This window comes from Bos indicus x Bos taurus, chromosome 14 (assembly GCF_003369695.1).
Source record: "Bos indicus x Bos taurus breed Angus x Brahman F1 hybrid chromosome 14, Bos_hybrid_MaternalHap_v2.0, whole genome shotgun sequence".
Classification (NCBI taxonomy): Eukaryota; Metazoa; Chordata; class Mammalia; order Artiodactyla; family Bovidae; genus Bos; species Bos indicus x Bos taurus.
This window is the reverse complement of record NC_040089.1, coordinates 977796-998880: the sequence shown is the minus strand read 5'-3', so window position 1 is coordinate 998880 and position 21085 is coordinate 977796. Positions and strand designations below refer to the sequence as shown.

General features: G+C 59.6%; 3 protein-coding genes across 6 annotated transcripts in view; 2 read left to right on the top strand and 1 right to left on the bottom strand.

Annotated features, from left to right (window-relative positions):
• The first annotated feature begins 2443 nt into the window (after positions 1-2443).
• MAPK15 (mitogen-activated protein kinase 15) lies at positions 2444-10437 on the top strand. The gene is given in 15 exon segments (XM_027560484.1): positions 2444-4797; positions 6004-6102; positions 6358-6387; positions 6492-6582; positions 7044-7174; positions 7286-7449; positions 7647-7786; positions 8477-8534; positions 8879-8910; positions 8913-9015; positions 9116-9221; positions 9326-9485; positions 9576-9694; positions 9785-9913; positions 10009-10437. Coding segments are annotated over 15 exon segments (1719 nt in total). The 5' UTR covers positions 2444-4617; the 3' UTR covers positions 10186-10437.
• Positions 10438-11890: 1453 nt separating this feature from the next.
• FAM83H (family with sequence similarity 83 member H) overlaps positions 11891-21085 on the bottom strand; it is a 22195-nt gene continuing 13000 nt past the window's right edge. For 2 of the 4 annotated variants that reach the window (XM_027560421.1, XM_027560420.1), the window contains 4 exons: positions 17672-18133; positions 16669-16833; positions 16459-16583; positions 13448-16256 (listed from right to left, as the gene is read on the bottom strand). In XM_027560421.1, the coding sequence (XP_027416222.1) occupies positions 13448-16256; positions 16459-16583; positions 16669-16833; positions 17672-18118 (3546 nt within the window). In that variant the 5' untranslated portion in view covers positions 18119-18133. Of the gene's footprint in view, positions 16257-16458; positions 16584-16668; positions 16834-17671; positions 18134-19568; positions 20774-21085 lie in introns of those variants that run through there. The other 2 variants (XM_027560418.1, XM_027560419.1) reach the window with 2 other exon arrangements.
• IQANK1 (IQ motif and ankyrin repeat containing 1) overlaps positions 20909-21085 on the top strand; it is a 23293-nt gene continuing 23116 nt past the window's right edge. The window contains exon 1 of the mRNA XM_027560476.1: positions 20909-20994. The gene's annotated coding sequence lies outside the window, so the exon portion shown is untranslated. The remainder of the gene's footprint in view (positions 20995-21085) is intronic.

The window sequence follows — 21085 nt, the reverse complement described above, 5'->3', positions numbered from 1 at the left end:
GATTTAATAATTAAGTGAATGTAATGAAGTTCATGCTGCAGAATTCTTTTTTGCTGAAATTCACTGATTTGGGGCTGCTTCTGCTTAATGGCCGTGTTCTTGCTGGGAGAATGGCAGGGCTGAGACTGCCTTTGGTGCGGGTTCCGAGGAGGAGGCAGGGAGAAGAGGGGCTGGGCTGCCGGCCATGGGCCAGCGGTGCCCACTGCCCTCCGCAGCTGTGTGGGGCTGCTCCACGCCCCACCCCTGGTCCTGCCTTGTTGGTGAGTTCACTAGGCTCCTGCATCCACTTGCTGCTCCTGCATCCACTTGCTGCTCCTGCTGCCCACCGCTGGGGAGCGCCTGGCTGTGCCTCCTGCCCGGCTCACGGCCCCGCTCCCCACCTCAGACCCTCTGCAGTGAATCCAGCTCTCATCCCTTTCAGCCTATCCAAGTGGTTGTCAGTCCTTCTTTTCCTTCTCTTCTCTGTCCTTGTAGGCATAGAGCTTTTCGCTTTGTTTATTACTGGTTATATCTGGGGAATATTCCCACTCATTCAGTGAATTTTTAATTTCATCTAAGTTATCAAGTATCTTGGTGGGAGGTTGTTGACAATAAACCCTTATTTTCTGGTCAATGCTTGAAGGGTTTGGTAGGAGTATAGTCTTTCATTCCTGATACTAGTAATTCCTCTTTTTACTTCTTGAATTGCATCTTTATTTTCTATGGTCTGTATCAGTTTTCTTGATTATAAGATGTCAATAATATGAAACCATTTTAAATATAATAGAACATTTAATTGCATACATTTCCCATCAGTGCCCAAGTCATTTAATGATTTATGTCATCCATTTCCTTTGGCAGGGGGCTTTTCCACTAAAGGCCCCTGTGGTTTCCTGAGACCATGTTTCTCACCAGATTCAGTTCATTTCCAGCCTGAAGAGTTACCATGTCTGTGTGGCAGCCCTGTACTTACTCTTCTAATTTTTTAGCACTGAGTTCTGCTTTAACCATAGCCAGCTTCTCATTCAAAAACTATTGTATATGCTTTCTGTGTGTTATTCAATCAGTAGTGTCTGACTCTGTGACCCAAGAGACTGTAGCCTGCCAGGCGCTTCTCTGCCCATGGGATTCTCCAGGCAAGGATACTGGAGTGGGTTGCCATTTTCTTCTCCAGGGGATCTTCCTGACCCAGGAATCGAACCTGAGTCTCCTGCACTGCAGGCAGATTCTTTACCATTTGAGCCTCCAGGGAAACCCATGCTTTCTATATGCTGGACTTTTAGGGATTGGTTCAAGAACTCTAGATTGGCTTTTTTCCCCTTTGAGTACATTAATGACATCATTCCTTTTTCTTCTGGCTTGAATTTTTTTTCTGATAAAAACTCTGAAGTCATGCTTATTTTTTTGTTCCTCTGCACGTAAATTTCTTTGGTTATTTTAAAAATTGTTTCTTTATCACTGCTTTTCAGCAATTTAGTTATGACTTCTTTGTGTTTTTCCTAGTTGGGTTTAATTTCCTGAATCTGTGAATATATCATTTTTTCTTTAAATTTGCAAAAATTTCAGCCATTACTTTCTCAAACATATGTATTGCACGCCCCTTTTGGTTGACACTATCCCACAAGTCATTACTCTTTTTTTTCCCCTCTGTGGTTTCAGTTTGGGTAGCTGTGTCTTTGAATTCACTGATCATTTTTTTTTCTACTTATTCATATTTTCTATATATCCAGGAGCATGAATAGCTTTTTAAAAGTGCATCCATACTCAGTCATGTCCAACTCTTTTCTGACCCCATGGACTGTAGCCTGACAGACTCTTCTGTCCATGGAATTCTCCAAGCAAGAATACTGGAGTGGGTTGCCATTCCTTTTTCCAGGGGATCTTCCCAACCCAGGGATCGAACCCAGATCTCCTGCATTACAGGCAGGTTCTTTACCAACTGAGCCATCAGGGAAGCCCTTCTGTGTTTATCGAGTTACATATTCTGAGTATTTCCTTCAAGTGAAAATCATTAAATATGTGACCTTTTGTATCTGACTTATTTCACTTAGCACTGTGTTTCCACATTGTAGCATATATCATTACTTAAATCCTTTTTATGGATGAATTATATTCCATTGTCTGTATAGATATACTTTTCTTTAACCATTCATCAGTTGACGGATATTTGGGTTGTTTCTACCTTTTGGTTTTTGTGACTAGGCTGTTGCAAAAACTCATGTACAAGTATTTGTTTGAATATCTGTCTTCATTTATCTTGGATATATACTCAGAGGTTTCTCAGGGGGTGCAATGGTGAAGAATCTGCCTGCCAATGCAGGAGATGCAAGAGATGTTGGTTCAATCCCTGGGTCAGGAAGAGCCCCTGCAGTAGGAAATGGCAACCCACTCTGGTGTTCTTGCCTGGAAAATTCCACGGATAGAGGAGCCTGGCAAGCTAGGAATTGGACATGACTGAGCAACTGAGCATGCACGCACACACTTATACCCAGAAGTAGAACTGCTGGATCATATGGGAATTCTATCTTTAACTTATTGAGGAATTGCCAAACAGTTTTCCACAGTAACCGCACTGTTTTACATCCCACCAGCACCTTATGAGAGTTCTGATTTTTCTCCATCCTTGGCAAGACTTCTTTTGTTTCATTTTGCAGTCATCCTAGTGGGCAAGCGTGACCCCACGTGTCATGACTGCGTTTCCCTGATACTTAATGACGTCAAGTGTCTTTTCCTATGCTGCTGGCCATTGGTACGTTTTCTTTGAAGATGGGTCTATTCAAGTCTTTGTCCATAGTTTTCTGGTTTGGTTTGGTTTAAATTTTATTTACCTGTCTTTGACTGTGCTGGGTCTTCATTGCTGCATGAGGGCTTTCTCCAGTTGCAGACAGCAGGGGCTACTCTCTAGCTGCAGTACTGGCTTCTCACTGCAGTGGCTTCTTCTGCTGTGGAGCACTTCAGCACTTGCGGTTCCTGGGCTCCCTGAGCTCAGGCTCACTAGTTGTAGCACTCAGACTTGGTTGCTCCAAGGCATGTGGGATCTTCCCAGACCAGGGATCAAACCCATGTCTCCTGCATTTGCAGGGAGATTCTTTACCACCAAGCCACCAGGGAAGCCCTTGTCCATAATTTTAATTGGGTAAGTCTAATAACTATTTATTGGGTGCTGGATATTGTGAATTTTATGCTACTGAGTATTGTTTTGTTCCTGTTTCCCTTTAAAGAGTATTGACATCCTTGGCAGCCTGTTAAACTAAACAGCCTGTGTCATCTTGTTCCCTTTGAGGCTTGCTCTCCACAGTCATGATGGGTGCGGAACAGCCTTTAGTCGAGAGCTAGTTCAGTCGCTTCACTGAGGCCATGACCCGCCTGGGGTTTCTCCTGAATGTTCTGATGTCCACCCTGGCTGCTCAGCATTAAAGGTGTCCTCTGCCTATATGAAATCTGGACTGTTCAGCTTACCCCCCCACCCCCGACCCCTCTTGTTCTGTGCTTGGATTCTTGGAAATTTCTCCATCTTTGCCCTGATGTGGTGCTCAGCAAGAGAACTAAGAGGCCCTCATCTGGTGTGTTTTGCTGAGAGCACAGTCCTGCGGTGCTGGTTGTCCTAACTCTTCATCAGTGAAGAGCATGGACAGTCCAGTCACTCCCTCACGACCAGAATAAAAAAGTCTCTCATCTCTTGTTTGTTTCTTTTTCTCATGTTTATCCCCTCCCCCCTCCAACTTTATACTGAGATACAGCTGAAGTATAATAAACTGCGCATATTTGAAGTGTAGTTTCAACTGTCTTAACATATGTGTTAAATGTCTGAAACCATCACCAGGCTTGAACATTTCTATCACCTCCTAAAGTTTTCTTGTACCACTTGCAAGGCATCTCTCCCTCCACTCTACCACAAGGCTATCTGTAGGTGGCATTCTCTAGAATTTCTGTAGGTGATCTGTAGTTGGCATTCTCTAGAATTTCGTACAGATGGCACCAGATCTGTAGGTGATCTGTAGTTGGCATTCTCTAGAATTTCGTACAGATGGCACCAGAAGATCTGGCTTCTTTAATCAGCATCATGATTTTGAGCTTCAGCCATGTCGTGTGTATCAACAGCTGTCCTTTTCTGTTTTTCTGCGTAATATTCCACTGTGTGGTTATACCACTTTTTGTTTATTCCTGTTTCAAATGCTGGAAGCAACATTCGAGTTGTTTACAGTTTGGGGCTGTTACAAATAAAGCTATGTACGTGGGTGTGTGACTCGACGCATGTTTTTATTTCTCTTGGGTGATTACCACCAGCAGATGCCCGAGTCACGCTAAATTTAAGTTAAACGTTTTAAGAAACGACCAAATATTTTCCCAAAGTGGCTGTAGCGTTTTACACGTTGGGGATGCCACGGCCCCCGCCCCCAAATACCTCCGGAGAGGAGGGCTGCGAGTCACACGTTACCCTTTGGTACCGCCTTAGCAAGCCCGGAAGAAGGCAGAGAGGGAGGCCCGGCCGTGGGCACCGCACGTACAGAGGCCCGGGGTGGGCAGAAGGCTCCTTGGGCGCAGGTGCGGCGAGGGGGCGCAGAGTGCAACCTTCTCGGGCTCGGCCGGGCGGGCCCCGAGGCGGGGCTGCGGGGAGGGGCTCCTCGGAGGCCCCGGATGGGGCGGGGTTTGGACGGCAGACGGCGCTCCGCCGGTTCCCAAGGCAACCGGGTTCAACAGTTGGAGCCCCGAGGTTGTCTGGAGGCTTCCTGCTTCCCGCTTGCCGACATGTGCACCGCCGAGGTGGACCGTCACGTCGCCCAGCGATACCTGCTCAAGCGGCGGCTCGGGAAGGGGGTGAGCTCGAGAGGCGCCCGGGCGTCCGCGGGACCTGCAGGACGTGGGTAGAGCCGTCCACGCTGCAGGGACTCCTGCGCTGGGGTCCTGCGTCCTCCATGAGCTGCAGGTGTACCCCGTTTCCGACAACAGGGCGCCCTACTCACAGGGAACTTGTCCCCTGGCTCTGAGAAGCAGCTGAGAGCTGGGCCCCCCAAGGTCTCAGGTCTGATCCTAGAGCCCCCCGGCCCCCGCTGTCCCCACCACCGCCTCAGGCTCCCGGCTGCCTCTCCCGGTGCCCATAGTGCGACACAGGCGCCGAGGGCAGGCAGACGCCTGCCCAAGAAGGGCCTGAGCCAGTGAGCGGGGTGGGCATGGAGTGCTGGCCAGAGCCCCGTGAGCCCGAGTGCATTTGTGACTGTGGGCGTGGGAGAGCAGATCGGACTGTGTGAGAGTAAATGTGTCTGTGTGAGAGTACATGTGTCACGGTGGATCACAGGGTGTGTGCAAGTGTGAGACACGGAGCAGAGAGAGTTGCAGACAGTGCGAGCAGTCATGCAGAAGCCCTGGGGCAAGGACATGCTGAGCTGGTGGGAGGAAGCAGAGCTGATGTAACTGGACAGGAGACTAGGGGGACGGTCTGGGAACATGGGGATTTGGGGAACTGCAAGGACTTCAGCTCCTGCTGTGAGTGACACGGGGAGAGGAGCAGCCTTTGGTACCACTTTACAAGGCCAGGCTGCCCGCTCGGCTGAGGATGCTCTGTGGGAGTGGGTGGGGGAGAGAATTTAAGAGGTCAGGGCAGTGATAGGGCTGGAGGTGGGAGAGGCTCGGACCAGGATGGAGGGGCAGAGGGGAGAGGAAGTCTTCAGATTCTGATGAATTCTTAAGTTGGAGCCAACAGGATCTGCGGACAGGCTGGCTGGGGTTACACGAGAGTGGGATCAGGATGCCTGCAAAGGTGAAAGTCTGTCAGAGAAGGGACCCACCCAGAAACTCCCTCCCGTTCCACAGTCAGGACCTGCTACCCCACATCCCCCTGGGGCCTCCCCAGAGGCCCCCTCTCTTGCCTCTAACCCCCATTGCTTCCCATCAGCCTCCTCTGAAGGCCTGCAACTTTGGGGGCTTCCCCTCTCTGGAAGCAGAGTGGGAAGGAGGAGGCTCGTGTCTGCAGGAGGCAGCCTGGCGGGGCTCTGTGCCCTGCAGGCTGACCACCGTCCTCCTCAGGCCTATGGCATCGTGTGGAAGGCGGTGGATCGGAGGACTGGCGAGGTCGTGGCCATCAAGAAAATCTTTGATGCCTTCAAGGATAAGACAGATGCCCAGGTAAGTGAGTAGGGAAGCGAGCAGTGTGGGAAAGGATGAGGCAGGGCTGGGGGGTGGCCCCCCGCGGCCTTGTGTCGGAAAGGTACAACTGGGAACCCAATCACAGCAGGTTTCTGCAATTTTCAGAGCACCGCCCCCTGCAAACCCAGGGTCCAGCAGGCGTGCGGGCACTGAGCGTCTGTCCTTTCGCATCCTCTCCGGACAGGGCCTTCCTTCTTCCTCCATACCCACACTCATGTTTCTGTCTCCTTCCAGAGGACGTTCCGGGAAATCATGCTTCTCCAGGTGAGTGGCCAGGCCATCTACCTGCTGCTCCAGGTGCTGTTTCTCCAAAGAAGGGGAAGCCTGGCCCCTGGCCCCCAGGGCACAGCCCCCTGCTCTTTCCCCAGGAATTTGGGGACCATCCCAACATCGTCCGCCTCCTGGATGTGATCCCGGCAGAGAACGACAGGGACATTTACCTGGTGTTTGAGTCTATGGGTGAGTGAAGCCTCCCGCAGACCCCAGTCCCCCTTTGTCCAGGCCCAGGACCGCCCCCGCCTGCCCACACCCCAGTGTTTCCCGCAGTGGCCAGTGCGCTCAGCGTGAGCAGAGTCCCTTGGAGCTGGAGAGTGTCAGCCCCCAAGGCCTGGTGGCGAATACCTTGACCCCCGCCTCTGTGAGGTTTTGCAGCTATGTGTCCTTTTTTCCTGCTCATTTGATAAAACAAAGGGAGCATGAAATAAAGTATAAAAACAATTCCACAAACTTTGTTTGCTGTGCTGACAAAGACGGTGGGCAGGCTTGAGAGGCGGGCAGGGGCTCCCGGGCAGTGCTTGTGCCCAGCATGTGCCGGCGAGGCCTGGGTCTGTGGGGGCTTAGGAGTCCCCGTGGGGGTGCAGAGTGGGCTCGCCTGGCCCACCCTCCCCAGGCCCGCCAGACTGACCCGCAGGCCTCCCCAGATACCGACCTGAATGCTGTCATCTGCAAGGGCACGCTGCTAAAGGACACCCACAAACGCTACATCTTCTACCAGCTGCTGCGGGCCACCAAGTTCATTCACTCAGGGCGGGTCATCCACCGGGACCAGAAGGTACTACCCACACCTGTCTGCTGAGCTCCACTGCCCAGCCAGTGCTCCAGCAGTGCACCAGGTCCTCGAGCCCCAGCCCGGTCAGCCCACAGCCTGCCTCTACACCCCCAGCCATCCAATGTTCTCCTGGATGCCAGCTGTTTGGTGAAGCTCTGTGACTTTGGCCTGGCTCGCCCCCTCAGTGGCCTCCCTGAGGTCCCCGAGGGGCATGCCCTGACGGAGTATGTGGCCACGAGATGGTACCGGGCTCCAGAGGTGTTGCTGTCTTCCAGCTGGTAACAGCAAGCAACCTGCCCTCATCCCGCCCCACCTCCCCCTGCAAGGTCAGGGCCCCCGCTCCCCCCTGCCCAGCCAGGGCCCTTGGCCTTCTTGTCCCTCGAGTCCCAGAACCCACTCGTAGTCCCTCCTCCCACCTGCGCCTCGGCCTCTGGAGTGCCCCCTCCAGCTCCACACCCACCCACCCCCACACCAGGTACACCCCTGGGGTGGACATGTGGAGTCTGGGCTGCATTCTGGGGGAGATGCTGCGGGGGCGGCCCTTGTTCCCTGGCACGTCCACCCTCCACCAGCTGGAGCTCATCCTGGAGGCCATCCCGCCACCATCCAAGGAGGGTGAGTGTGTGGGCAGGCAGCTGCTGGCACACAGCTGTGGGGGGATGGATCAGGACTGCATGGGAGGACAGCGGGGAGGGGATGGGGCTGGGAAAGGCAGGGAGGTGGGATGAGCAGGGTCCAGAGGCCTTGGCAAGCCTGGAGGGGGCAAGCTGTGCAGGGTGGGCCCAGGGGAGGGCTGCTGGGGGTTTCTGCCAGGGACACGGGGCCCACGAGGGTCAGGCAGTGCCCATCAAGGGTCCAGCGGGGGCAGGGAACAGCACGAGCTCTGTGGAGGGGCGACAGGCAGCTCCACACTGTGCTGCCAGGGGCCGGACACGGTGCTAGCGAAGCGATGGGTGGAGGCGGCTTGAGGGGCAGCCCGCAGTGGTCCCTCCTCCCTGGGGGGCGGCGGTGTGAGGGCAGCGTGGGGAGCCCTGTTCTCTCCCCAGTCTGCTCTGGTGGAGGGGGCAAGGCGCTCCCCATGGAGGTGGGGGGTACATGCGTGCACGCGAGAGCACGCGGCATGTGGAGGAGGCAGGCGTGTGAGGACAGGTGCACGTGTGGGCACACTAGGGGTGGTGCGCGACCTGGTTTCGGGGTTTGAGCCAGAGGCCAAGGCCCTGCAGAGGAGGTTGCTGCACAGGCCGGAAGCAGTGGCCACCCACCTTCCTGACTCCTGAGTACACTGCCTTCTGCCCTTGCTCCCAGACCTCCTGGCGCTCGGCTCTGGCTGCAACATCTCAGTTCTGCAGCACCTGGGGTCCCGGTGAGTGCGGGGGCTTCAGGGGGCCCCAGCGTGCTCCCTGCAGCCTTCAGGGCCAGCGAGTGTCAGCTCCGTGGGCCCTGCCCTCCTGACCACAGTCCTGAACTGGGTAACTGTTGGTCAGCCTGAAATGAGGAGACCCCATGGTGGGCCCCACTGGCTCTGGGAGAGCGGCAGGAGCCGCCCCAGGCCTCAGAGATCAGGGGCCTGACGACCTTCCTCGGCGCCCGAGGGTGATGCAGGGGGCAGGAAACTGGGGGGCGGGTGGAAGTTGAAACCCTAGCAAGGAGCATAGATGTGGACGGGGGGCCAGACCCTGGAAACCCTGACGAGCTGGCCTCCCGCAGGCCCAGGCAGACGCTAGATGCCCTCCTGCCCCCGACACCCCTCCAGATGCCCTGGACCTCCTCTCGAGACTCCTGGTGTTTGCCCCGCACAAGCGGCTCAGCGCAGCCCAGGCCCTGCAGCACCCCTACGTGCAGAGGTAGCGGCTGGGGGTGGCGGTGGGCTGCAAAGCTCCGAGCAGCTCTCCCGAGGCAGCCCGGCCCCACCACCCCAGCACCCGCCTGGCTGGCTCCCCGCAGGTTCCACTGCCCGGCCCGTGAGTGGACACTGGGGGGGGACGTGCGGCTCCCGGTGCAGGAAGGAGCCCAGCTCTCAGCCGCCGAGTATCGCCGCCGCCTCCATCAGGTGCTCCGAGACGCCACCCGCGTCATTCGGGCCCCGAGGCCTCCTCTGCGCAGCGACCCCGCCCCCACTCCCACCGCCCTCTGAGCGCCCTTCCGCTCTCGCAGATGATCTTGGAGCGCAGGGGCCACGGCCGCCTCTCGAAGGAGACGGGCCTGGGGGGCGGCCCCCCGACCCCCGAGCCGGAGGCCCAGCTGCCCTCGGGCTCGCCCGCGTTGAACTCCGGACGCCGGCCTCGGAATAACCCCGGCCTCGGCCCCGTGCACGGTGCGTGGTCTGGTGGCCGATGTGTGGGGCCACCAACCGCCAGCAGCGCCGGACTCCTGACCCCGGGGGTTTGGTCTCCCGACCCCACAGACGCCCTCGGCGGAGCCCAGGACCCTCCCAGGCAGAACTCAGCCCCCCTGCACCAGCCTCCGCCCCCAGGAGGTCCTGGGAGAGGGGCGGGGCCCGGCGGGGCGACGTCATCCTCGTGGGTAGGTCGTGGTGGGGGCGCGGCAGGGCAGTACCGCTCCCGCTGCTTCTTTACGAGGGCGCTGGTGACGCTGCCACTCGCTCCTCCCCAGGTGAAGCCCGGCGTGAGGGAGGCGGCGCCCTCCTTGACCTCGCAGGCCGCCGCCCAGGTGGCCGTCCGGGCACTGATCAGGAGTGACCGGAACCCGGGCCGCGGTGAGAACGCGCCCGGCGCGCCACGGGTGAGCCCACGCGCCCCGCTCCCCGCTCCCCGGCCCCCTTCCTTCCCTTCCGCTGGGCGCTCCCTCCACGGTCCTCGATGCTGGTCTGTGTGCAGGTTCCTCCTCGATCTCCCGGGGCGGCCCGGCCCGGTCGGAGGATGTTCGGGGCCTCGGCCACACAGGGGGCCCAGGGAGCCGCGCGGGCCACGCTGGGGGGCTACTCCCAAGCCTACGGGACCGTCTGCCTCTCGGCGCTGGGCTGCCTGCCCCTCCTCCCGGGACCTCGCGCCTGAGCCGCCCTGCGGGTCTTCAAGCGGACCTCCCCGGCGCCCAGCCCCGCGCCTCTCCCCCAGTCCTTAGGTTGCCCCTCCTCCGGCAAGTTCCGGGGCCCAAGCCCCTGGTGCTCTCCACCTAGCGTTTCCCCAGAGCACCCTCTCCTGGCCACATTTGAGTCCCAGAGCTTGTCTGGGCCTCTCTGGGGGACTCGCTGAGGTTCACACCCCAACCTCCATCACTTCCTCCAATAAAGTTCTATCTGTCCCCCACCCGCCTGCCTATCTGTCATCCTCAGCCAGGGTCTGCCAGCGAGGCTGCACCAAACCTCTTCCCTTCTGGAGGACAGAGCCCTTGAGACGCCTCCAGGGTGCCATATGCTGTCATCTGGGCTCCTGTCTGCTCATGTCCAGCGCTTTCTCTCTAGCTTAAGGCTGCCTGGGGGTTGCCTTGGGGTCACCTCTGTCTACAGCATCCAGGGCTTGCCTGGTGCCTGAGCACCTCAGGTCCCAGCTGGGGGTGCTGCAGGAATGAGGCGGTCCCCACGGTGGTCCTGCTGGCGAGGGTCCTGTTCAGTGCATCTGTTGCTGGGCTGCAAGCCACTGTGTGACCACACTTGTGGCCCTGAGCCACAGCAGGAAAGGGGAGAACGTGGGACAGTGCCCCTGACTGCACTCAGTCACGCCCCACCAACACGGTGACAAGGTGCTCAGTTTGTCTCCAGACCTCGGCTGGGGAAGGAGAGAGCAGCTGTGAACGTCTTGTGGGGCTCAAGGCTTCCTCCTCTGGTATTATGAGGCAAAGCGCCCAGTGTGAGCCCAGACTGGGGGTGTGGGACTGAGGAGTGGCAGGGTCCCAGCTGGCGCTGAGGTACCTCCTGGTTCCATGCACACCTCACACTGCACCCACCCTGGGCAGTGGTCAGGACACAGGGAGTCCACTTTCCTGTGTCTGGTTGGAGATGTTCCTGGCCCAAGGGCTTTTCAGCCAGGAGCAGGCAGCTCCGCCCTACTGTGGGAGACATCAGTTGCTGCAGAGGAGGGCGAGGTATGGATCAAGGAGAGCTGGGCAGGGGGTGACCCAGACCTGGCAGCTACCGGAGAGACTCAGAAGGCAGAACAGGGCTTGGGGAAGGCCAGGGAGGGGCCGTGGTTCTGGCTTGGAGGTGAGTTAGTCATGAGATGGGGCTGCCTGAAGGGGCAGCTTTTTGCATTTTTAGAGCCTGAGGTATAGCTCAAGCAATGAATACGGGGGACGATAGGGCTGGGGAATGAATGCCACTGTCCGGAAAGGGGCAGGGCACCCAAGAAGTCCAGCCCTGAGTGCAGAGGTGCTGCTGCAAGACTGGAGGGTCTGGGAGGCCCAGACAACTAGACAAATGGCTGCTTGGCACCCTGGCCAAGGGCAGCCCCAGGTTGATGGCAACTTCGAGACGAGGTTAGGAAGTGTCTGCTGGGCTTGGCAACCAGGGGTGTGCCAATGGGCTGTGCCTACAGAGGGCCGGTGAAGTGAGGCCTGTCACAGTAAGTGGCTGAGGGGTGGAAGGGGTTTGTGGTGGTTAGAAGATGCGGGTAGAGGTGGTGGCAGTATAGATGGGGAGGGGTCTTTAGTCCACCCCACAGGGATGGATGGTGGTGTCGAGAGAGAAACCTGAGACATTAATAGGGCTAAAGGCTGCAAAATATAACTGGGTGGTGGTATCTATATGTATTTGGGAACATGGCAGAATATTTCACGTGTTGTTTTTTTATTAACACCAAAATGTGCAGAATCACATTGAGGTGAGGTCTTATTGAGCATGATGTGAAGGACGCAGACAGGAGGGTCCGAGGGCCTTGGGACTCTCCCTGGGCAGAACCTCCACTTTCTGCGAGGGCTGTCCGTCAGTGACAGGCCCAGCCCGGTCTGCTCAGAACAGCTGCACACCAGGCCAGGCCAAACCAAACGTGTCAGCAAGCACATCGAGGACCAGAGACACTCTGGCTCATCCAGCTCCCTAGCGGCCTTTTCCATTCGAACCAAAGTCTCTGCTGTCACCCCACCTGGGCAGTGGCTTTGGTGACGAGACCGTGGGCCACCAGGGTGCAGGGGCTCAGACAGGACTGAGGCCATACCCGGCAGTCCCCAAAGAGCAATTAGGGTTTCTTATACTTAAAAAAAAAAAACTATTTAAAAAGAAATAGCACAAACACCAATTTAAGAACACCAGCACCTATGGTGAGGGCAGAGGCGGCTTTTGAAGCATTTGGTGCCAAAATGAATCATTCCAGATCAGTTACTATCTGGAAGTGAAAAAAAAAAAGATACAAGAAAGCTACATGGGGAACCTCGGACAGATTTTTGGGGGGCTGGTGACAAAGGGGAAAGGATGCACAAGAGGGTGGAGTCTGGGTCTGCTGGGCACCTGCAGGGCAAGGACCACTTAGATGAGGGACTGAGGTGCAGAGGTCCCACGTCAGGGGCACCGAGACCCCTCAGAGCAGTGTGCCGGGGCTCAGGGGCCATCGCACACCGTCCTCTGCCCTCACAGAACAAGGCTCCACATCCAGCCCCTTTCTGAGGTGTGACTGCGGATGCACCTGTGAACATGCCATCTGTCAGGAATGCTTCGTGAGGCCAGGGCCTCCCATCATCCATTGGGCTTGTTGTGCCACAAAGCCAGGGGTTCTCACCCTTGCAGGGTGCTGGCCGGGGCCTGCAGGAGTGGCGGCCACACCTGGTTCAGTTCTCACCGGGGCAGCCCCTCCCCCGCTGAAGGGTCGGGGACCAGGGAAGGGGCCAGGAGGGAGGGAAGGAGGGATGCGCTGGGGAAAGGGCAGGAAGTGAGCCCTAAGACCTCAAACACGGGTGTGGAAACAGGCCCTGAGAAGACGGGAGGCCTAGAGAGGAGTGGACTGCCAGGCAGTGGACAAGGGCAGCCCAGCCAGGCCACGAGCAGAGGGGACCCCTGAGACACGGAAGCCCTGAGACACACGGACCCCAGAGTATGGGGGCCTAAGGCACAGAGAGGTGGGGGAGACAGATGCCTAAGAAGGGGAGGCTAAGGGTCCAGAGGCGGAGGTGTGCAGGCCCAGAGCTGGGGTGGTAAGTCAGTGGGCAGCTGGGGCTGAAGCTCTAAGGGAGGAGAGACCCAGGGGCACGAGGCCAGGAGGGCCGCCTGCTGAGCCTCAGGTGGAGCAGACTCTGGCTGGCTCAGCTGGGTCCCTGGGCTTTGGCTGAGGGCCAAGTGTTCTGCCCAACGGTGATGCAGGCACCTCGGCCTAGGCTGGAAGGCCAGTTAACTCACTTCTTGCTTTTGAATGTACCCAGGATCTTGGGCATGAACTTGCCCACCTTGCTGTCCCTGGCGTCCTCCTCGGCAGGGCCCTCCGCGGCCCCGAGAGCCCCTGGCTCCTCCTTTTTGCAGAAGACCTCAAAGCGGCTGTAGACGCGCTTCTCTTTGCGCATGCTCTCCATGCGGCGCAGGAGCCGGTCGCGTTCCTCTGCGCCGGCAGGCAGCGTGCGGCTCAGCCGGCCTTGGGTCCCCAGGCTGTCCGAGCGGAAGATGGCCGAGCACTTGTCCTTGTCGGACATGTCAGGCGCCAGGCCGCCGGCCACTGGCGAGTGACCCAGCTCTGGGCTGCTGTGGGCCGGGGTTGGGCCCGGGGCGGGGACTCCACGATGCTTCTGGCCGTGGGCGCTGATCTGCTCCAGGATGGCTTTCGTGTCGTCCCGCAGGTTGCTGCTGTACAAGGCATTGGCTGTGGCTGAAGCCACGCGTGCCCGCGGGCCCCGCTCCTCTGCAGCCGCCTCGGTGCTGTCAACCCGGCCTAGGGACGGCCACTGGGGGCTCTCAGGCTGCCCGTTCTCCTGCGGCGTTGGAAAGCTGCCTTCATCGTCTGCCCGCCGCTCACCCTTGGGGCTCATCAGCTGCCGCAGTCGCGCGGAGCCTTTGCGCAGGACCTCCATGGGGCCACCAACTGCCTCCTCTGTGGGCCCGGCCTTCGGAGACTCCCCGGAGAAGGGAAGGGTGAGGCTGCCCCTGCGCTCAGGCACAGGGGGCACAGGGCTGCCCCTGCGCTCTGGAACAGGAGGCACCGGGCTACCCCTGCGCTCAGGGTAGGCAGAAGTGGGGCTCCCCTTCTGCTCAGTAAATCCAGCGGTGGGGCTGCCTCTGCGGGTGGGAAACCCAGGAGTGGGGCTCCCCTTGCGCTCCGGGTAGGCCAAGGTGGGGCTCCCTTTTGGCTCAGACTGCTGCCCCCCAGGCCCCTCTGGTGGGGGGCTGTCCCGCCCTTGCGGGGAGGTGGAGTGGCCCTGGGTGGACAGGAAGCGGGAGGGCAGCCGGTCCGTGCCACTGCTGCCCCGGCCCAGCGTGTCCAGCAGCTGGGTGGCGGCCAGAGTGGCAGCTCCCGGTTGTCGCTCTGCCTCCTGGTGCAGCTGCTGTGCAAAGGACTCGCGCAGGTCCAGCAGGCAGCTCTCCAGGCTGCGGCGCTCGCTCCCACTGCCGCCACCGGGCGCAGACACCTCCTCCCTCCACGCCTGGGACACGACAGCCTTACTATGGCTGGCGGCTGTGACTGCTGTCCCCACGCCGCCAGGGTCTCGAGAGGGGCCCTTGTACTTCTCCAGGAGCTCAGCCACCTTGGTGGAGGCAGCAGAGCGCACGGCTTCATTGCCGGGCCCCAGCATCTCGCTGACCGTCTGCTCCTTGTGCAGCAGCTGCACCTTCTCCGTGGAGGCCCCAGTGGGTCCGCCCGTGCCCTCGCCCTGCGATGCGCTAAAGATGAGCGAGGAGCGCAGCCGGGAGCTGCGCTGGATCAGCGGGTTCAGGCGTGAGCGGAAAGAGTCCTGCTTGGCCAGGCCCACGTCCTCCGGGCCCTCGCGCTCTGGGCCGTCGCCGCCACCGCTGCCAGAGCCCGGAGCTGGGCCTTTGCCTGGGAAGGGCGCGGGCACACGGAAGGCCGAGGGAAGTAGGTCCCCAGCAGTCGCCCGACCCCCAGAAACCAGCACGTCATCGTCATAGGCTTCCGTCTCCATGGGTGTGGGCAGGCCCTCGTCGCCAGCGTCCTCGCTGTGACAGCCGCTCAGGTAGGAGGTGAGGCGCCAGTGCCGCAGGCCGGCCCGCCCCTCAGGCCCACCCCTGTGCTCCGGCTCCGGCTCGGGCGCCATCTCTGGGCCTAGCCTCGTCATCGCTTGGCAAGGGAAGCGCTGGCCCAGGTTGGGGCGAGGGGCCCCGCCGGGTTCCAGACCGCGAGGTCCGGGCCCGAAGGCGGGGTCCGAGCCATGGCGCACCTCCCGTGAGGCACTGGATGGCACGTAGTCCAGCCGCTGGTGTCCGTCCAGGCCGAGCTCTGGAAATCGTGGCCCGGTGCCCAGCATGAATTCGTCGTGGTCTGGGAAGCCAGGGCGGCCGGCCCGCAGCTTCTCGAACAGGCCTTGTGGGCGCGTTGGCGCGAGCTGCGGGTCCCACTGGTAGTGCTGTTGGTAGAGCTGGTCGCGGTGGAAGTGGCTGGTCTGGAAGCGGAGGTCATCGCCGTGGCTGAGGAACGTCTGCCGTGATACCTGCCGCGCGGCCGCGAGATTCTCCACTGCGCCCGCACCGTCGGCGGCCGCATAGCTGTACCTCTTGAAGGCGTCCATCTCTAGGTGCCGTGCCTGAAAGAAGCCCCGCGGGCCCGAGAGCTCCCCGCCTGGCCCGGCCTCTGCGTCCAGCCGTCGTGAGAGCGGCCGCAGCCCCGTGTGCGGCTCCAGGGCGCCCCCGGGCATCCGCGAAGACTCCTCTCGGCGAAAGGCCGACAGGAAGTGGCGGTCGGGGTCGAGGAAGGAGGGGAAGCCCAGGCCTTCTTCCCGAGGTGGTGGGAACAGGAGGTGAGCGCGTTTGGGGAAGGAGAAGGGGGTGGGAGCCCCGGGCATCTGGCTGCCCATGAGCGGCCCAGCCCCTGCGTATGGAGCTAGGGCATAGGTGTCCATGCGAGCCAGCGCCCCGGCCGAGGGTACCAGCGGTTCGGACTGTGCGAAGAGAATGCGGAATTCCTCATCGAAGCTGGAGACCAGCTCGCCCTGGAACACGTGCGCCAGACTCCGGTGGATCTTCTCGAAGGACCACATAAAGCTGGGAGGGGAGTGGGGCCAGTCAGAGGGAGGGGCGAGACCAGCGCGGGGGTGGGGGTGGGGTGGGGGCGGGGGCACGGTTGGGAGAGGGGCGGACAACGGGGCTGGGGAAGGGGCGTGGCCGAGCGCGTTAGGGTTAGGGCGCTACAGAACGGTTTCTGGAGAGGAGGCCCTCGAATGGGGAGGCAAGGGGCTAGGCGCACCTGTAGCTCCCACTCATCACCACGGCACAATCCACCAGGAGGAACTTCTCCTTTACGTGGCCCTTGAAGGACTTCCCAGTGCGGCAGTAGTAGGTGGGGCCCGCCACAGTGCGCACGCGCAGGAACTGGGGCGGGAGAGGCGTTAAGGTTCTGCAGAGGGGCCTCACCGCGCCCCTCCGGGTCATCCCCTCCCGCCCTCCGGCCACTCACGTCCACGTGGTGCAGGTTGACTCGGCACTTGTCGGCCATGTCCAGGAAGTGTTGTGCATTCATCTCGTCTAGGAGGATATAGACTGGGACGCGGCGCGCAGCAGCCTCCAGCACTTCACTGAGAAGATCCACATCGGTGAACATGTCCATCACCACGGCCACCACCTGCAGGGGGTGAAGCAGGGACAGAGGCCCGAACCCTCTGCTGTCCCCACCATTCTCTAGCCATACCTTCATGCCCTCCCCACCCCCTGGGAGCAGGGACAGGTTATCGCTGAATGCCCACAATAGCTACTAGCCCATCGCAGGGGAGGAGGGCCCCGTCATGGAACAGGGGTCAGAAGGAGCCCGTCATTAGAGATGTGGGGTTACTGATGGCCCATGATGGAGCCCTAGGCAGGCACAGGGCCTGCAGCCTATTGAGGGAGGGCTGTCCTTCAGCTCTAGGGGGGTGTTCAGCTCAGGGCAGAGCCCTGGATGGGGGAGGGGGCAAGGCAAAGCCCCAGGCTCCATTCCTGCACCTGGGAAGGAGTTGCCATCTGGGGAGGAGGGGCGAAGGGGCAGAGGGCAGAGACGGGTCTTTACATCTGAGCTGCTGCCATAGGTTTAATAGGCTCCCTTTGCTATTTGCCAACTGCTTGGTGTTGGGGGTTAGGTCAAGGGCAGGACTAGAGAATTCTCTGAACATTAAGTCCAGGCAAGGAGGGGCCCCAACCATCAGAACCCCTTTGCTTCTGGGCACCAGCCATGACCCTGGGTAGGCAAACCTGTGCAGTCTGCAGCTTGTGATAACCAAACCGCTGACGACCCTGGAAGAAGTCTGTCAGGGAGCCCTCATTGCTGCTTGAGGGCTGGAGAAGCTTGACCAGCCAGTCCTGGCCCCACCCTTGCCCCCTAAACTGGCATGCTTGTATTTCTCCTTCACCCTCATACTCCTACTCGTGCTTCAATGTCCAGTGCAGGCTGCCCTTCCCCACTGCCCACGGAGCCTGGGACCGCACACCTGCTGGGCAGAGCGGATCATCCTTCGAGCCTCATCCTTGATGCTGGGGCTGTCAGGTGGCGGTGGCTGAACCAGTGTGGTGACTTCAGTGCCCTGGAAGCCAAAGGTCAGGGGCCACCCCAGGTCGAGTTCAGGCACTGCCTGGTCGGAGTTCACAGGCCAGTAAGTACCGGAGGAGCCATCGAAGTCCAAATTGGGGGGGCTGCCGTCGGGGGGCTCGGGGGCAACATGCTGCGGCGGCCGCAGGTGGCGGCTCACGTGCTCCAGCTCCTCGGGGCACAGGAAGGCGGGTGCCCCCTCCGATGCAAGGAAGCGGCTGTATGCCTCTGGCCCGCCCTCAGCCAGCGCGTCCACGGCCAGGCGGTAGTACTCTTTGTAGTGCGGGGGCAGGTACCCGGGTGCCAGTGGGTTGTCCCCCTGGGAGGAGCTCTGGGAGCGACGGGCCATGTTGGGGCCAGGGACCTGGGGGAAGGGCAGGGAGATGCCTTACAGAGGGAGGGGCTCTGGGCCCACCCCTCCACATACATGTGGACACATCATAGCAGCGGCTGTCAGTGACCCTGGGTGGGCTATGGAGGTCAGCCCGCTCCTGGAGGTCTTCCAGGGCACTCCCAGACTCTGGCATGCCCCCTAGTTGGTGGAACATCAGAACACATGCCCGTTGTCTCTTGTGGCTCTCGCGGTGGGGCTGGCCCTCCTCTCACCAGGGGCCAGGAGGCACCCTGGGCCCCAGGTTCCAGGCAGGGGTTCTGGCTCCACATGGGCCTGACTCAGGGCTACCTTATGGCCTCTGTGGCCCAAGGCACTTCTGCTTTGTGGACTCCTTCCTCCATTAAAAAAAATGATATGACAGTTGTTATAAAGAAAATATAAATATAATATAGACTGTATTAATATATTTACTTTTTTCTTCTGATTTTATGACATGAATGCATTTTTATGGCCCCAGGCACTGTGCATACTGGACAAGCTGGGGCACTGCCTGTGTCTCTGCCCCTAGAGCCGGAGGACCCTGGACCACTGTCTGTGGCCTGTTCCCTCCACTGTACAATGCAGCTGTCTCAGCCAGAAAGAATGCAATTTTGTGATTTGCAGCGACATAGATGGACTTGAAGGGCTTATACTAGGTGAAATAAGTCAGAGAAAACCAAATACTGTATAATATCATATATGTGGAATCTAAAAAAAAACACAACAAAAAAGAAACAGACTCATGCATATAGGGAACAAACCAGTGGTTACCAGTGTATGTGGGGGAGCAGGAGGTGCAAAGTACTTAGTGTAAGACAAGCTCAAGGATGTACTGGACAATGTGGGAATACAGCCAATATTTTGTAGTAACTGTAAATGGAGTGTTCCCTTTAAAAATTTAATTAAAAGCTTTTTTGAGTGCAGCTGTCAGGGTTGACCAGATAGCACACACGGCCCAAGGCGACCTCAGTGCACAGAGCCTGGCCACCCCGGACCCGTGCTGCAGGGCCTCACAAGCAGCCCCACAACCCACCTGCCGACCTCGGAGCCCTCTGCCCTGTCCACCATACCATCCTAGACACCTCCCTAGGCTGCACCCCTGGCACACCCCTCCGCCTCCCCAGGCCTGAACTTCACATCCTGGCAGGAGCTTAGAGGCCTGTCCCTGCCAAGCCGGGACCGTGGGGCAGCAGTAACCTTCCAAGTTCCTGGTCACTGCTCACTTGTCCTCAGCTCCAGGTGAGCCTCTCCACCTTCACTGCTCCCCCTTCACACCATCAGCCACGCCCCACTGGCTCCACTCCAGCCCACCTGCCTCCAAAGGGCCTGCCTGGGAGCCTGGCCTGGGGGAACACGGGTCCTGGAAGGCCAGGTGGGGGTCTTTATTTGGCTCCTAGGACCCATCTCCCTAGGACCCCTGAAATACCTGGATGCTCATCTCCCTAATCTGGAAGGAGGGTCGCAGGAAGCTGATCCTGTCTGGCTTGTGGCTTCCTGAATGTGGGCCGACAGGCAGAGTGCCCCCAGCCCCTGTAGGTGCAGCTGGATATCGCTGACTGGACGGCGTCAGTGGCCCACTGGAGACAGTTGGGGGGCTCAGGATGACTTGGGGAGTCTTTCCTGTCTGCCCTCCTGGGAGAAGTGGCGTGGAGGTGGGGGTGGGGGACGCCCCCGTGTGTATTCAGTCACACCCGGCAGAGAGGCTACTTGGTCTGATTGAGGAAAACCTGCTGTGCCTAAGAGGGGGCACCGCCCACTGGCGTATCTGGGTACAAATGGGGTGGCCATGCGTCCTCACTGTACCAGGACCAGATGCAGGCTGACCACATGAGGGTACGTAGTGTGGGCCTGTTTGCACCAGGGTCCTGACCCTGTGTGTGACCACAGGGTGTGTGTTATCTTGAACTGTATCTGACTGGGGAGGGGGTGCTATCCAGCTGACAACCCTTGAGGGTGCCGCTTGCCACGTCGGGGAGACATACTGGAAGGGACCTCCTTCCCTCCTCCTTCACTGGGGAAGGGAATCAACTCCAAGTATCCAGGCTGCATGCAGAGGGGGTGGGGGATCCGAGGGTGGGGACTGGCCCGTCCTGAGGGAGTGTGAAGGGGGCCCTGCCCAGTTGCATGAAGCCACACGCGGGCCCCTGACCACCTTAGGCCTCTGCCTGTCTCCTTTCACAGGTCCACATGCCCCTGACCTGTGGGCCCGGCAGTGGCCACTCCCAGCTATGGGAACCCCAACAGCTGCCTCTCCACCTTTGCCTACCAACGCTGGCCTGAAGGGAGGGAAGGGCGCTTATCCCACCCAGGCTGATGACTCAGCAGGAATCCCGCTCTTTGGCTGCTGACCTCTGACCTCAGACAGAGCCGACAAAGTCTCCAGGCAGGGCCCTCAGGGCTCTAGTGGGCTCCTGAACCTGGGACCTCCAACGGAAGTCTTTCCCGCGGGCAGGCCTGGGGTTTTATCCGGAGGGACGGATCTGGGGCACAAGGTGGGCGGGCCCTGCGCCAGGCAGGCAGGGGCTTTAGGCCGCAGGAGGAGGACGGGCCTGGGATTCCCGCAGAGGCGGCTCCTGGTCTGGAAGTGGGTGAGCTGCAGCTTTCCAGTGCACACTGCAGGGCCAAAGCGGGTGACTGAACTCCGGGAAGTTACGCTGCATGGGCCAAGAGTCCCGTCCACCCACCCAGTCCAGGGACTTGGGCGCCAGGGAACCGTGCGCCCCACGGAGGGAACCATACAGAGCTCTGGTCACGCGGGCCACCCCCAGTCCACGGCGGCCTAGAAGGGGCACCCCCAGGAAGGGTCTAGGCTAGGCCCGGCACGCTCTCCAGACTCCAGCGAGGCCACGAGGGTAGGAGCAAGGCGGGGCGGCCTGGGCTGTCTCGATCTGGGCCCGGGGCCCCTTCCCACTCGCTTCTCTCGGGCCGGCGTCGAGCGAGGGC